This window comes from Opisthocomus hoazin, chromosome 2 (assembly GCF_030867145.1).
Source record: "Opisthocomus hoazin isolate bOpiHoa1 chromosome 2, bOpiHoa1.hap1, whole genome shotgun sequence".
In the NCBI taxonomy this organism is placed as follows: Eukaryota; Metazoa; Chordata; class Aves; order Opisthocomiformes; family Opisthocomidae; genus Opisthocomus; species Opisthocomus hoazin.
The window spans coordinates 71,626,129-71,640,609 of NC_134415.1; the positions used below are offsets into that span (position 1 = coordinate 71,626,129).

A 14,481-nucleotide genomic window follows, 5' to 3' on the forward strand; every position below is an offset into this window, starting at 1 on the left:
CTGGACCGAACATCCTGTCTACACCTGAGGGAATGTTAAACAGATGGGTGAAGGAGAATGGCTGTGGGTGGAAGGAATTTCACCTGCAGTTTCAAATTTCTCCACCTATGCATAAGATGCCAAAAATCTGAAAATGATGAGTCCAACAGACATTGTGGCATGTAATTCATGCACTGCATAGATATACGTAAGTAGCTCATAACTCGGAGTTAGCTTTACCAAGGTTTCAAGTCCACTGAATACACAACCTTCTACCTTTTAATCTCCACATTGGGCTGAATCTTATGCTGTGTAATTAAGGCTATCTAAACAGTCATCTAAACTCCTACTGAGGAGAACTGGTTTGTCCAGGATAGGCCAGTTCAATCATGAAATTAACTACAACAAATCTAATAACCAGATGGAAAACTAACACAGAGCACGATGCTGCAGGCAGAACCTTCACCTTCTGGAACAGAGATGGACCTTCAGCAGCTCAAAGCTTCTTCTAACTGTAATCTCTTGCTTTTTATCTTTGATTGAAATCACAGTATAAGCAAATCTTCTACCAAAAAAAATGCTGTAAAAGTTTTTTTTCCTATTTCTCAAGTTATCTGTATTGCAAATGATGAGACTACAGTAATGTCTAACCTCTGGTAATGGACTGAATAAATCAAAACCAAACAGCAAGACTGACAACAGCTCTATTTCTAAGGAAGGAGCAAACCAACAGCTTAAGACCATAAATGCCCAGAATTCATTGGCCCAGAGTTTCGCGGAAAACTTACCTTCGCTAGAGTTGTGTGTCTAAAGTTATCAGTTATAGTGGCAACTCCCCTTCCCCAGTCTCTTCTGATCATGACCATATTGTTTTAATGTCAGAAAGAAAACATTCTTTAAATTAAAAAGTGTGTCAGGACCAAATTACGCCAGCTGCCAAAGAAATGAGGGCTGAAGTTCAACTGCTTGAACTGTTAGAAATCAATTAAGCAGTTAATCAATGATGTACTACAGATTCATATTCCTAATCACAGCTTGCACACAGCCCCAGTGATGCAAGAAAGCTAATTTTAAGCCCATCAAATGATGTCCTACTTCTGCAGTGCCATCTAACCCGCAGCTCTGGCAAGCATGCTCACTTTGTATTTGTTCTCCAATTTGGCAGGGGTAGGAATGTGGCCTCTCCTCCGGAAGGTTGTAAAGTGCTTGCACTGAGGGCATGGCTTGGTGCTGGAGTCAATACGACTGAGTTCCAGGAAATACTTATACTTGATGATGTCGTCGTGGGGCAGGTTATAGAGGACAGTTGTTTCATCCAGGTGTTCACTGCACTCTGTGATCGGGCATTTTATATCCGCTTGTCCCAGCTGCACCTGCATATGAAAAAACCCAGAAGAGCTGTATGATCTTTTGCTGGGAAAAGTTACACACACATTTGTGAATTTTGTGAGGAAACTTAGTTTGAAGTACTATAACAATCTACAGACTATCACGCATATAGTCTTAAAATTATTTTGACTTAGTCCAAGCACACTGCAGTTTTTCCAGAGCCCATATTCAAATTCAAACTGAAAAGCTAATTACCCTTATGACAACTGCCTTTATTAAACATATAGTCTCGGTGTACGTACCATGACTATGTACTCCACGAAACCAAAACACAAGTCCTAACTAGCAGCACCCACCCAGGACTCCATGCTTTAGGTGTAATTGTCAGCGCTCCACTATCATGGCTCGCACAGGCTGTGAGAAAGCAGGCAATAGAAACATTTATATACTGTTTCACTGTAAAACGTGCTGAGAATCACAGCACAGAGAAATTAAAGTTAATATAAGATCATCAGTCTGGCAGCTGACTCGGTGCTAGCCCTGAGCTGGTTCCTGCTCAGCAAGCTCAGTGCCTCTGCAGTCTGCTTCCATGCCACATGCACAGAAAGTGTTAGCTGAGCTTGAGGTTGAGCAAGCAAATAAATTTTCCCTGAACTCACGAGTTTCAAAAGAATCCCCAAAAACAAAACAAAAACATCCCAAAAAAACCCTTGGGGAAAAAAACCTAAAAAGATGACCAAAACAAAACCAGAAACCAGCTTAGGGTTAACAGGGCTGAAACCGTTATTGATCTAATGAGCCCTGATGGTCTCAAGCTGATCCATATGGTCAGATACCTGCAATGAGTTTCCAGAGCTCCTCGATCCAAGAACTGTGCCGGACCCAGGTCTGCACCTTTCACACTAGGCAGGCTTTAACATCTTGGACTCCATGCCAAAACAGCAAATCCTACTCTGTCTGGGAGCAGCAGAGTTGCATTTGCTTGGCACTGAGCTTGAGTTAATAAACCCTGCTGGATCCTGAGAGTCTGCAAGGACCTGGCTTGAGCATGTTTGTGTCTGCCTCAAGTAATCTTCAATGAACGAGTGTTGACTGTACAAGTGGAGCTGACCACCAGCCCAATTCCTTCCTTACTGAATATCTCTGCTCAGAGAAAAAGGGGTTTAATAGTGCAACCAGCATCTCTTTCTAGGAACTATTGTTTCAAGGTTGGTAAGTGTCATTCCCCTAGACTGCTTATTCTTTAGCAGGCTTCAGTACGGGAATCTGCCAAACAATACACTAAATATGATAGAACACTTCAGATTTGGATGCAGATCTCACTGCTGCATAGTGATACCAGAAGATACGTCAGAGACTTCACCAATACAGTATTTAGGCTAAAAAAGGAGGAAAACCCCCGAAAAAACAACACAACACAACCCTGTCATTGCTGCCTCTACAATGGAGCCATATGGGCTCTAACTAAATGATAATTAATTTAGTCAGGAGCCAGAGGATTAGAGCAGTGATAACAAAGTGGTATAAACCCCAAGATTCAACCTGACTTCAAAAAAATCCCTATTGCACTACTTTTCTTCTCTCCATGATGTAGCTAAACTCAAGCAGAGCAAAGAGATTAGGTGTAAGGGAGAGAAAAGCAGGGTGAGGATGGTGGCAGCCCATCCCAGACCAGAGCACAGCAGCGAACACCTCGGCAAGCATTGCTGCCATGGTGCCCTGCGCTGCCATGGCTCGGGGTGCAGGCAGACCTGCCAGTGGCACAGGAAAGGCAGCTCCTCCAGCAATACACCCAGGGAACTGGTATCTTAGGGGTGAATTTGCTCAAATTTCATCTCCAGCTCCAAAAGGTGAGGAGAGCTCTACCACATGCAAACAAGGCCAGGCTCAAAGAGCTTAGCTTTTACATGGATCAATGTAAGTACAGAAGGAGTAAGTACTCAAAGGTATTAAAAAAACCCACCAAATCCACAAACTACATGCTGGGTGAGGAATGTCCACATCTTACATCTGTAAGACACTAATTCACCTGTAGCATATGAAAACTGAACTTGAGCATATGACACCACTAGAGTGACTCTTCTCAGAAGAATCACACAGTACATCGTGGAGCTGTGCTTAAAAAGCAGATGACCATCAATCCAGCACTAGAGCACTCAAAACATGCTGAATTAGGAAAACAACTTGCTACAGAAATATTAAAAAAGCTATTGCACTACATCAAGGATTAGCAGGAGCTTCTGTTTAAAGAAGCACAGGTACAACAATTTAAACCCAAATAGTCAAATGAATCACATCTGCAACTACTTCAGGCTTTCAGGGTTTTTTTAAAAGTTAGGGAAATACTCAAAACAGAGGCAAGCCCTTTTGCTAGGAGCAAACTAAGCTACAATGGAGTAACACTTCACAGTGAGAAGGTACATAGTATCCGGCATCTAAGCTGGTACTTAAGAAGCACTGCTCATATTAAATGTTAGTTAGAACAAACCTGCATTTATAAAATGAAGGAATACAAAGCTGAACACTTTCTGTATTTCATGTCCACACAGAATATGATTAATATATGTTGTAAGAGTCAAGCGTGGTTTCAGTGTTTATTTTGAAAATATGTTTTACACCCACTTGAAGTAAATTATTTTTATCCTCTGTAATAGTTTCAGCTTTTCAAGTTTGGCAAAGATTGATCCTTTTCCTGTGTTTTGAATGGGACTGAAGTGAACAGAGCTGGTTTGCTTATTAGCAGTGACTTCAATGGAGCCTTGTCTTACCAAAACAGTCCATCTTTGTTTGTGCACTAGCATCAGCAATTGAGGTAAGTACAGCTTTAGAGGTAGCCTGTTGGCTACCTGCTGCTTGCAGACTCAGGAGTTGCTACGGAATGGAAAAGAAAAAAAGAAAAAAAATCTCTTCTGCCATGGTAAAAATAGCTGGTTTTATTTTTTCCTTTTTTTTTTAATTTATTTTGAAGACCCTTATCCTTCAATATCAGCTCATCACAATGTCAAACCCCCGAGTTTTCAGAAGTCTTTGAATTTCAAAATACCACTGTGTATTAAGAACTTCAGAACTCTCAGTACACGCAACAGCATGGTGTGTTTTCACAGCGTGAGGAACGACTCAGATTTGTCTAAAAGAGGCTGAGCTCCAGTACAGTGTTAAATGTCAGGCAGCATCCAGTTCTTATGCCCAGCTGTGCTTCACTTCTCTAAAGCATCTCAGGAGGGGCTAGCTCTGCTTACATTTCATAAGGAGAAAGCAGGCTCTCACGACTTTCATCCTACAGAAAGGTAACATTTAAACCATCAGGAGAGCAATACATACTACCCCCCCCCCCCAGCTCTTGACATCGTATTTGAAAATTTTTTTTTTTCTACACTGGTCCACTCACTGCCCCAAAACGCAGTGACACCAGCAACAGAAAACAGAAACAGATGGCCTGGTACTTTAAGTTAAAAAATTATTTCCACCCCCTGAGCTTTCTTTTAAATGAAATCTTTGTTAGCTACACAGAAAACAAAGTTCAAACCACACTGGAAGCACTGATTTATACCCGTCATTTAGCCTGGCCTAAGCTGGATGTAACATAACCTGTGCAGGCTGTACTTGGGTGGCTGTATTATGGCTATATTCCTTAAAGAAGGGGCCATTCTACTTTAAAATAGACACGTACAAATGAGCATTTCTGACTGAAACTTCACTCTTAGTTCATAGATGCATATGCTAAACAAACCAGTAAATTGTTCTTACTTCTCACCTACTAATGCTGAAAGAAAAGTGAACAGTGCCATGTCTAATCTGCACCTCTACTGAGAAATCCCGCTTCTACTAGTGTACCAGATTCCCCCCCTGTAAACTACCAAGGATGCTACGTACAAAAAAAATTTTTTGGGAATGCACAGGTGCAAGTGAAGGGACAGTTTGGTCTACAGGACCTTCACAATCTACAGGCGATTAAAGTTCCCTTTATTTATAAACAAAATTCTAGTTCACAGGGAACATTGCTCTCATTTTTGCTGCTAAGTTGTAAATCAGTGAAGAATTACTTTTCTTGTAGGTTTGGGAAGCAGAGTGTGTCATTTCAAATTTGTTGTTGGTTTTTTTTTTGTTTTTTTTTTTTTTTTTTTTTTTTAAATTGTGGAAAATACTTGAAGGGCTCACCATGGTTCAGGACTCCATAGTGGCAGGTGCTAACCAAATGAAATCCAAGGAGACATGATTCAACAAGTGCAAGCCACAGACTGTGCAAACTCCCACTAAGCATTTTGCACCTGCCTTTAAGGTTGTGGCTCCATGACCATTTCTGTGGTTTGAGTACTAATTTCAGCAGTCCGGATCCCCTACCTCTCATTTGTGTCAGTGATATCCTGGCATTCTCCATCAACCTTCTTTTAAAAAAAAGAAACGCTATGAAACAGATTCTTTTTCAGTCCATCCATCCTCCCTCCTTACTGTCAAATGGTACCAGTCCTCAGTGCTGCAAGACAGGCAAGTATGAACAGCTAGAACTAATACTAATTAGATTAGGGGCTACTTGAGTTGTATCACCACCAAACAGGAAAACAGACTGGGTTTCTTGCATGCCACCTCCTCCGCTGGACGTCTTGACACAGGTTCTTGTCTATCATTCATTACTTCACAAACCATAGTCCATGGGGTATGTTTCACTTTTATTCCCCCTTTTACTCATTTCTCAATACAGCAGACTTGCAATAAATTACTCTGAGACCCTTTCTCATTCAGTTATGCCACCGTCTCCTCTGTCAACCACCACTAGCAACCACACTCTAGTTGAGAGCCATTGCTCCCCTCCGCAGCCAGGAAAGGCTTCACTGGCCTTAGCGGGCCATGTATTGCTGACCTCAAAAGGATTGCAGAAAGAGTTCAAAATGGTGAGGATCTCTTGCATGCTGACAGTGAATTCATAATTGTTATTTTTTACTTTTAATTTATATTTTTTGCTGTGTTAGGAAATACCTGAGTGACCACCAAAACAACTAGAACGACCAGTCTTTCTTCATAGTCAGTGTAGAATGAGGAAAGTGATGGAAGCGATTCAAAGAAGGTGGCAAATGTCAACCGCACCTTTAAGATGCCTAGGAGAAAAACCACCCCACTTTTCCCCACCTCGGGACTAAAAGTAGCCCAAGAAACCTAACTTCTCTCAGCACCAATGTCTGACAAGTATTTAAAGATAAAAGACCCAAAGAGTTTATATTTGTGACAGATGTCCCTTTTAAGTTGTATTTAAAATGGCCATTTATTATTAATAAAAGTACAGCCAGACTTCCACTAAAAAAAACACCAGCATCAGATTTCTATTTTGTCACAAGGTCACGTAGACCAACAATAAAAGAGTCCATCAGGATGTTCACCTTCACATGTCCTCTAAGGACACAAAGTCTTTGTTCTCCTTTCACGTTGGTACCACACATCCAGATGAAGTCATGACAACGGCGTGGTGGTTCCTGCTCCACATGACATTCAGAAAGAGAAACTCACTTGGGCCCAAACCTTGCAGGCGTGAGCAGACACCACCTCTTGTTATACGATTTGCATTAACTATCACATTGTCAACACTAAAAAAGACGCAAAAAGAAATAAAATCTCAGGGCCTTTGAAGAACATGTTATCCTCTCATCCTTCAGAAGCATGGCACACAAAAGCAAGAAGCTGGGAGGGAATCACGGCATACATAACTGCAATCCGACCACCACCAGTACATCAAAGGTTTGACCTTTCTGCTCCAAAAGCATGTCTGCTGAATGCTTTACAAAGCATATTTAAATGCTGCATAAACTTAAATCCTCAAAGCTCATCTAGTTTTCACTACCTCAGACACAGGCTGGGATTCCAGCTCCACCCGTAACACCGAGGATCACTCTCAGGAGTGCACTCACACAAGCCCAGGTCCCTGTGCACTGCGGGACAGTGCAGATGTGCCCCAGCGAGAGCTCCAGCCAGCACTGCCTGGGTGGGCAGCCACCATAGCCGCTTTAGCCCCAGCAACCAGCCAAAATCTTCATGGGCAAAACTGGCCTCAGCAGCCTGGAGCAAAACCCCAAACCACGGTGTCTGTTTCCAGTTCAAACTCTTAATTTTCCCTCCACAGGCACATATAGGACTCTCCTAAAAAAATCCATGACGATAAAGTAGCAAGATATTCTTCAGAATACACCTAAACTCAACCAAAACCTTCTTAGAGGCCTCCTGATTTGCTTTTTCATTTGATGACACACTGACATGAACCTCTACTCCTCTTCCCTTCCTTCCACAGGACCAGGTGTTACCTGCTCACAGGGATTTGATATCAACAGGAACATTCAGGTTTTATTTGTCCCATTCACAGAGGGACAGGACTTACAGAAAATTACTCGCAGAAAATCAAATTAATACTGAAATTCTCCTTCACAAGATGTAAACAAGTAATTATCAACCTGCATGAGCTCTACCTCTCTGCCCTTTCATCTCCTGGTACTTTCTCTAGCAACAAGTAAATTAAAAAAGGAAACGATTTTACCTCAGTGTTTAGAAAAACTACGCTGCATTAAGCCATCCCTCTGCCTGTTACTACTCATCAAACCTAGTGCATCTCATGAGCATGTATGGAGGTTACGTGCTTTCTGCTCCGTTCTCCTTGGCATCCCCAGTGAGCCAAAACCCACAGCAGAGGCAATGGTTAGTCCCATGGCCAGACAAAACCGGGGCTGGCACACCCAGGCAGCTGCCCGCTGAGCTGGGACACTCTCTGTCAGAGAGGCACGCCAGAGTTCGACCGAAAGATCGGCTGGCAGAAAGCTTTCACAACCTCCAGGAGCCCTGGAGCGTGCGAGATAAAGCAATCTCATCTCTCCTCTCGGGGCATGCGTGGGGGCAGCGGGAGGGGGAAATCCTGGCAGAGGAAGGTAACCTGGGAGGAAACGTGACAGAAACTGCAAACCTTGGAGGAATCCAACCCAAACCCACAGGTCTCTCGGCATTCATTAAAGGGAACAAGGAAATGCACAAGAGCTTTCTTGTTTTAGCTAGGATTGGTAATATGCACACCTGGACAAGTACAGTTATGGTAATTTTTCTGTTCCATGGAGGACACATTCACTCTTAAGTAAGAGACCCAAAGATGCTGATGAAAGAGAAGCTTTAAGGGCAGCAAGCTGAGCCAGATACCTGCCCTTTTTGGTGTGGAAAATAGAGGCAGTTACTCCCGCCTAGGCTTCGGACCAACAGACCACACTAAAACTGAGCACATGTGGGAAGGGATTACAGGAAGAAAGTAAGGGCCAGGAGACCATCCGCATACCATGAGATGTTCGAATAACCTGGCCATCTTGGGAGCAAGCCCTGCTTGCAGGGGCTCAGTAGCAATAGGAAATACAAGTAGCAAAGAAGCAAGACCTTCATGAGATAATGGTTTGTTGGGCTCCCATCACCAGAATAAGTGTCACAGCCAAATGACACAGAGCCAGAACAAGACAACTCCGACAGTTGATTCTTGTCAAATAACTGAGATTAAAATCTATCAGTTAACTCTTTAATCAACAGCCTTAAATTCAGAAAACAGCCTGTTCTCCTACAGTCAGCACAAGACGTGTAGAAACTGTCATCTGTGTTTGAACTCATCAGTAGCCAAGCCCAACCCAGGTCTGTCCAGCCCACCTGAGTGCCCTGGTCAGGCACAGACGAGCAGGGAGGGCCCAGGCGGACACCCCGGGAAGGCGAGGAGGGAACAGACCGAGCGGGATGGGACGCAGGCACGGCAGTGGTGCAGGAGCCTTCCCCATGCCCTGGGGCAGCACCCCTCGCTTTCAGCATGCCTGACCTCCCAAAAGCAGCAACATCATGACATGACTGTTTACTGTAATTGATTTAAACACCTCAGAAAACAAAAAATTAGAAAGAAAACATCCCAAAACCCCAAAATCCTATTCTCCCTTCCCACCTAAGAAGATTAAATCAAAGTGTGTTTAGTGACTTGAGCTGATAATTTTTATGTATATGCTGCTCTCTTACAAGAGGAATGTTTAAAAAGGTACATAGCTGTTTCCTTGTCTTGCTTACAACAGAAAGTCCTGAACAGTCAAACTCCAACCTCACCAGGTTCAGACTGGATTAACCCAGATTCAGATCAATTCCAATGGAATAATGCTGTTAACTATTAACAATAATTAGTATCAGAACCAAACCCTTCCCCATACTTTTCTTAAAGACAGACAAAAAGTTAACACCCATAAACTGTTATAGAAGAGTGAAAGTACATGGTCTCAATCAGGTGGAGCCTAGAAAATCCATCAACAGCGACAGAATCACAGAATCACAGAACAGTAGGGGTTGGAAGGGACCTCTGTGGGTCATCTAGTCCAACCCTCCTGCTGAAGCAGGGTCTCCTACAGCAGGCTGCACAGGATCTTGTCCAGGCGGGTCTTGAATATCTCCAGAGAAGGAGACTCCACAACCTCCCTGGGCAGCCTGTTCCAGTGCTCCGTCACCCTCAGAGGGAAGAAGTTCTTCCTCGTGTTCAGATGGAACTTCCTGTGCTTCAGTTTGTGCCCATTGCCCCTTGTCCTGTCACTGGGCACCACTGAAAAGAGCTTGGCCCCATCCTCCTGACACCCACCCTTCAGATATTTATAAGCATTTATTAGGTACCCTCGCAGCCTTCTCTTCTTCAGGCTGAACAAGCCCAGCTCCCTCAGCCTCTCCTCGTAGGGGAGATGTTCCAGTCCCCTCATCATCCTTGTAGCCCTCCACTGGACTCTCTCCAGTAGCTCTTCATCCTTCTTGAAGTGGGGAGCCCAGAACTGGACACAGTACTCTAGATGAGGCCTCACCAGGGCAGTGTAGAGGGGAAGAAGAACCTCCCTCGTCCTGCTGGCCACACTCTTCTTGATGCACCCCAGGATCCCATTGGCTTTCTTGGCAGCCAGGGCACACTGCTGGCTCATGGTTAACCTGTCGTCCACCAGGACACCCAGGTCCCTCTCCGCAGAGCTGCTCTCCAGCAGGTCCACCCCAAGCCTGGTGCATGAGGTTGTTCTTCCCCAGGTGCAGGACCCTGCATTTGCCTGTATTGAACCTCATCAGGTTCCTCTCTGCCCAACTTTCCAGCCTGTCCAGGTCATGCTGAATGGCAGCACAGCCTTCTGGTGTATCTACCACACCTCCCAGTTTGGTGCCATCAGCAAACTTGCTGAGGGTACATTCTGACTCTTCATCCAGGTCGTTGATGAAGAAGTTAAACAAGGCTGGGCCCAGTACTGACCCCTGGGGGACACCACTTGTTACCAGCCTCCAACTAGACTCAGCGCTGCTGATGACAACCCTCTGAGTTCTGCCATTCAGCCAGTTCTCTATTCACTTCACCGACCACTCATCCAGCCCACACTTCCTCAGCTTCCCTAGGAGGATATCATGGGAGACTGCGTCGAAAGCCTTGCTGAAGTCGAGGCAGACAACATCCACGGCTCTCCCTTCGTCTACCCAGCCAGTCATGTCATCGTAGAAAGCTATTAGATTGGTCAGGCATGATTTCCCCTTGGTGAATCCATGCTGACTACTCCTGATAACCTTCTTTTCTTCCACTTGTTTGATGATGGCCTCCAGGATAAGCTGTTCCATCACCTTTCCCGGGATGGAGGTGAGGCTGACCGGCCTGTAGTTCCCTGGGTCCTCCTTCTTGCCCTTTTTGAAGATTGGAGTGACATTGGCCTTTCTCCAGTCCTCGGGCACCTCTCCTGTCCTCCAGGACCTCTCAAAGATGATGGAGAGTGGCTCAGCAATGACATCCGCCAGCTCCCTCAGCACTCATGGGTGCCTTCCATTGGGGCCCATGGATTTGTGGGTGTCCAGATCGCTTAAGCGATTCCTCAGACAGTCCTCCTCGACCAAGGGAAATTTATCCTACTGCTATTTATGTTGAAAAAGGAGATCTATAGCTTATTCTTCTACTTTTTAGTAGGCAGGGTCCCAAGCAGACACAAAAGTTGGAAAAGGCTTCTGAGTTTGCACCTGTCAACCAGAGTTACCCTTTCAAACAAAATACAGCCTAAAGCACCATACATTTGCACAATCTACTCAGTAATCTGCATTACTGACCCTCTAATACAGATTAGCCTCACTGGTATCATCACCAATAGTCAACTGAAACTTTGGTTTCACCAGCAGTGGCTGCTGTTGTGTTTTACTGTTGTACCTATAGAAACATTTCAAGGTGCTTAACATTTTCCCAGCTGAAACTGGCATTTAGCACAAACTAAAAAAAAAGCTCTCCTAATCGAGGGAAGGAGGTAGGAGAGGTATGCTCCCATCTATCTCACTACTTCATCCCAAAACATGGTTAGAAAACCTAACAGAGCTGCCATAGATGTGGGTGATGACTTAGAAGCAGCAAGAACTTTAATATAAGCGTCTCAACTATTCTCTTGACAACCCTGATCATCTACCTTCCCTGGTCTGTAGAAAAAAGGAAAAGAATTTTATAGCCATTCTTAAACTGCCCTGCTTTCCTTAAGAAAGCTACCTACAGCTATTTAGTTTCCACGTCTTTGCTAGGTCTGAGGCTGTAGGTGAGTTTTCTTGTGCACTTATTAATAACTTATGTTTTAATTCTTGAGTATCAGACATGAACCAAGCTGTGCCCTCTTCATAAATTTCACACAGGAACAGCAGAGTTACATAGGTGCAAGCAAAAGCTGAAGAAAGCCTGAAAAGCACTTTTTAACTGGCAGATGATTGCCAGGAATGATAGCAACATTCCTCATTTCTAAGATTCAAGGTGGAATATATGAGGTTAAAATATCATCACTTGGCTTCCCCTACAGTGTAACCTAAAGAAATTTGTTTATGCACTGAAGTTGTTACAAAATAGCTAAGATTTGAATTCTAAATAGTTATTATGCTCTGCCTTCCTGAAGAGAGACCAATGTCAGCACACCGGTACCTATCCACAACAAAGCAAGCTGCTTTTGGTGAAAAGCTGGTCTACGAAAGCTACCACAACGTGAAACAAATTGGTAACTTTTACATAGCTTAAGAAGCCTAGTGGGCAAACTGACACATTTTTAGGAATAAATACTTCCTGGGAAACACTAATACAGAATGGACTTCGAAGCTTCTCCCTATGTACATCATCTGGACAAAACCCAGATACTGTCCTAAAGCTCCAACTTCACATGACTTCATGAAGTTATTTCTCATACGGCACTAAGTTTAAATGACATTTTAATACACATTTAATGCAGTGATGGATACAGCCACTACAGGGAGCAAATGTACAAGATCAAGACGTGCGAACAGTACAGCCTTCTCCAGTGAAGAGTTCGATGCAAAAGCTTAAGCGGTGGCTCTGATCCATACTTGGAGAAGCAAAAGTGAAAGCAAAGCAAAAGCGTCACCCTGGTAGGAGCGAATTACCCATCATTAAACAGTTGAAGTGTTACTTAAGATACCTCAGCATAAAACTATGGCACAGAAGAAAAATCCTCTTACAAATGTTGAAAGAAAAATTCTGCCCCAGAATTGATCTAATCCAGCAGAGAGCTACACTAGTCTAGCACTCAGCGGTTTCTAAGCAGCACATTTAACAGCCAGACTACCAGAGTTAGTTCTCCTGCTGATCAAACCCTGGCTGTAATTTGGGGGTTGCTACCACATAGGCCAGTCTCTCTGAGTTTGCCAGAGCTGGGTCCCAACTGAAGCTGGAAGACAGCCTTCACCTGGATTAACAGAGTGTTTGTTGTGTATTGATTGCTGCAGGCTTTGTTTGTCACAAGCAACTAGAACATCACAAAATCATTAGAAACAGCAAGGGGAGAAGCAGACAACACAGATGTTTTACACCAGGAAAAACAAACCATAACTGTGCTCAGAACAATGTATTCTGCTTACCACTTTTTCATTAAGGAAAGAAAAGATGAAGCAAGCTTGTTTAAATTCCTAAAGGCAGTTCTATCCGCTGATTAGGCTGTTAAAATACTCATTTTTCACATCAGGTTTGCCACAAGAGAATAAATTATGATTGCCCATTTGTTCCAAGTTCTCTTTAAAAAAACAACCAAAAAACCTTACACACTACCACTTCTTCACCTGTGTTTATACATTTAAATCTATGTCTAAAAAAAAGTATAAGAAGATAATATGACCTTTACTACAAGCCCTTTACTAGTTCAAAGTGCTGATATCTATTTGACAAACCTGTTACATGTAGCGTTGTGCTCCGAGAGCCTACTTTCGTTGTGAGGTGCAAATGAAGAAGAGAGGTAGAATATGTCAGAATTCCCCAGGTTAGACTCCTGTCTAAAATTACAGAGTTAACAGTGAGGAAGAGATTTGATTCTTCCAAAAATATTGTTGTGATCAGATAAGGCTGTGGAAATACTTGCATGCAGGAGAAAGAAAAACACAAGGTAAAATTAAGGTTTCCCTTCCCTGCCTCATCATGTTTTTAATCAGTTTTGCTCCTTTAAGGATAATAACAGTTCCAGCCAGCGGCTGAATATGAAGAGAAAGGTAGAAATACCCATTGTAATCACTGAATTCTGTTCCCTGCAACCATTCTTTTTGGCTGGTTAGAGAGACTGGCCCAAACAGTAAGAGAAAAGATGGCTTCTACCCGCACAGATGTCTCTTCCTGGATGCTGTGTCAGGCTTACCCTGTATCACTGGGATTTTAGCCTGGGATTTTAGCCCATGATCTCCAGTTATATGATCAAATACCTACATATGCCTGCAAGGTTTGGGGTGCAGGTCCAGCCAGACCTCTCACATACCAGCTGGTCCAGGTATCCCTCCCCAGATCTCAGACCGCTTCAGCCATTCCACCAGGTCAGTCAGCCAAGGCTGCTGTTATCACAGACTGCACCCTGCCTAATGGCTAAAAATTTACAGAAGTAGTCAATATAGCTTTCCCTTCTCCATGTCTGTGTTAGAGAGCAATCACGAGGCTGCAAGGAGAGAAGCTTCAGCTGGCCAACATAGGAGACTGAAATGTTTTCTAATTAGTTTTCCAATTGATCAGGCAGCTGAATTAATTCTCCTAGTGACACATGATCACTAGTTCACAACCCAGGAGAAAAGCGGGAAACACACAGCTAAGCAGAGTGACTCTCGCAGAGGTAGCAGGCCACCAGTCGTCTCACCTGTCATGTCAATCTACACCTTCAGATCAAGTACCAGGTACTT

At 43.6% G+C, this 14,481-nt stretch overlaps 1 protein-coding gene across 1 annotated transcript in view; it reads right to left on the bottom strand.

Annotated features, from left to right (window-relative positions):
* RNF217 (ring finger protein 217) overlaps nt 1-14,481 on the bottom strand; it is a 70,633-nt gene that overhangs the window by 33,450 nt on the left and 22,702 nt on the right. The window contains exon 2 of the mRNA XM_075414117.1: nt 1,119-1,352. Within this exon, the coding sequence (XP_075270232.1) occupies nt 1,119-1,352 (234 nt within the window). The remainder of the gene's footprint in view (nt 1-1,118; nt 1,353-14,481) is intronic.